The sequence below is a fragment of the Austrofundulus limnaeus genome, unplaced genomic scaffold (genome assembly GCF_001266775.1).
Source record: "Austrofundulus limnaeus strain Quisiro unplaced genomic scaffold, Austrofundulus_limnaeus-1.0 Scaffold17, whole genome shotgun sequence".
NCBI lineage: Eukaryota > Metazoa > Chordata > Actinopteri > Cyprinodontiformes > Rivulidae > Austrofundulus > Austrofundulus limnaeus.
The window spans coordinates 3,154,555-3,156,539 of NW_013952419.1; the positions used below are offsets into that span (position 1 = coordinate 3,154,555).

Here is a 1,985-nt window from a genome sequence, read left to right on the forward strand (position 1 = left end):
CGGAGGCCTCCACCTCTGTTTAATGATGGACGGTCTTTCTTCACAAAAATGGCTTCTTTTACTCCTCTTGTTTCCCCCTTGTATCATTTAAAAACATTTTTTGTTTGCCTTTGAACCGGCTCCTTAAAACCTCTTAAATAAACACATCTGTATCTGTATTAAAGGGATGTTTCATCCATTTCAATGTGGTAAACATTAAGAACGAGTTCTTTGAACCTCAGTTCGGAAAAAATGAAGTTTAATTTAGACCAGAGTGATGAGCTAATGACTAGTCTGAATGCAGCCCAGACCAAAGTGAATTGTTACCACCTTGAAAGTCTGGTGGGAAAAATGCTTTGAAAGGAAGTGTGTCGAGCTGGAGCCACATCCAGAGAGGATTACTGCTGAATAAAACAACCCAATCTTCAAAACTGAGTGTTTTTTAAATCCTTGACACAGATGTCAGTTTTGATATACACAATGATCTCAGCAGGGATATGAAATATCTGCCTTCATGCCATTATACTCTCAACCATGTCGTACTGTTTACCTGTTTGGTCTCTTACAACAAATGAAATCTTAGAACCCATAGTTAGGCTCTACAACAGGGCCTACAAAATTCATAAAAAACTTCCTGGTTGGACTCATCACTGTACAGTTCTTTCATTGTTTGATGCCTTTATTTAGCATGATATTTAGCAGATTTTACCCCAATTTGATGATTCATGATTATCATTCAGCAACAATAACTCCAGTTAACAAGAATTTTAAAGCTATAAGTTTACTTTGAGCTGAATTCACATTTATTGGCTTTAAATTAGAATTTTTCCTAAATGTGTATCATTAGAATGCCAATCAACTAAAAAGAACAAAAGTTCTTCTAAAAGCTGATGTAAAACACGCTGTTAAAGGTGTGCCTGGCTGCAGACTCTGTGCTGAATCTGCATGCTGTCTGTGTTTGCAGGTCAAACAGTGAAAGCAGGCTAACCGATCAAAGGAGTGGAACTGCATGGGCAGCATGGGATGCGTCTTCAGGGCGGGGTCCGGGTGATAGGGCGTCGGTCCAGACTCCTGGCCCAACTCGGCTCCATCAATAGGAGCTGCCACCAAGCTCTTCAGAATCTCCTGCATTTCAGAGAATGGGACCGTCTGGTGAAGTGCAAATCATGACTCTACAAATTCTGTTTAACCGCAGATTTCTGTGTTTATTATACTCTAAACCCTTTTTATTGCCTCTGACAGAGAACGGCACACAAAAAAAACAAGATAAACACATTTTGAGACCAATAAAAACTGGAAATGTTGAGGAAATGATGACAAACTTTAAGTGGAATGTAAAATTAAAGGCACATTTATATTTAATTTAGGAGATGCAAAGATAAAAATACAAATCTCTAAATTCTAAACATACATTCATATTAAATTCTATGTGATAGCAGATACATATCATTTTTACACATTTCTGACAGGATTCCACCCACCTACCTTAACATTGATGCCTTTGTTTGTTTGGCTGATGCTGGAGATGGAAGAGGGCGGGGCTTGGCCGGAGCCCGGAGTGGACCTGGGGTTGTGCGGCGAATCCAGAAGGCTCTCCTGCGACCTCTGCACATCTGACGACAGACTGCACAGCAGGTCCGTGCTTCCTGCCCCGCTTCCCGCCCCTCCGTTGTCCCTGTCCCGGTCTCTGTCCGTCTCTCGCCCCACCAGACCCAAGCCGAGCCCCAGACCCATCTCGGAGCCATTCAGGGACCCGGCAACGTGTCCCTCCTCGCCGATGCCGGAGTCCGTGTGGGGGAGGCCGGCCAAGGGGGAGTCATCCACCGGGGTGGGGGTCTGTTTGTCGCGATCAGAGAAGGCGTTGGACGGGTGCTCTGATGGAATGAGGAAATAAACAATAAAATGTGTTGTTTTATAAATATTTATCTGCTGATACATACAGGTGCTGGTCATAAAATTAGAATATCATGAAAAAGTAGATTTATTTCAGTAATTCCATTTAAAAA

At 42.4% G+C, this 1,985-nt stretch overlaps 1 protein-coding gene across 4 annotated transcripts in view; it reads right to left on the reverse strand.

Annotated features, from left to right (window-relative positions):
• nbeaa (neurobeachin a) overlaps nt 1-1,985 on the reverse strand; it is a gene marked incomplete in the record, with an annotated part of 147,512 nt that overhangs the window by 30,121 nt on the left and 115,406 nt on the right. For all 4 annotated transcript variants that reach the window (XM_014003308.1, XM_014003306.1, XM_014003305.1 and 1 more), the window contains 2 exon segments: nt 968-1,104; nt 1,465-1,853. In XM_014003308.1, coding sequence (XP_013858762.1) covers nt 968-1,104; nt 1,465-1,853 — 526 coding nt within the window.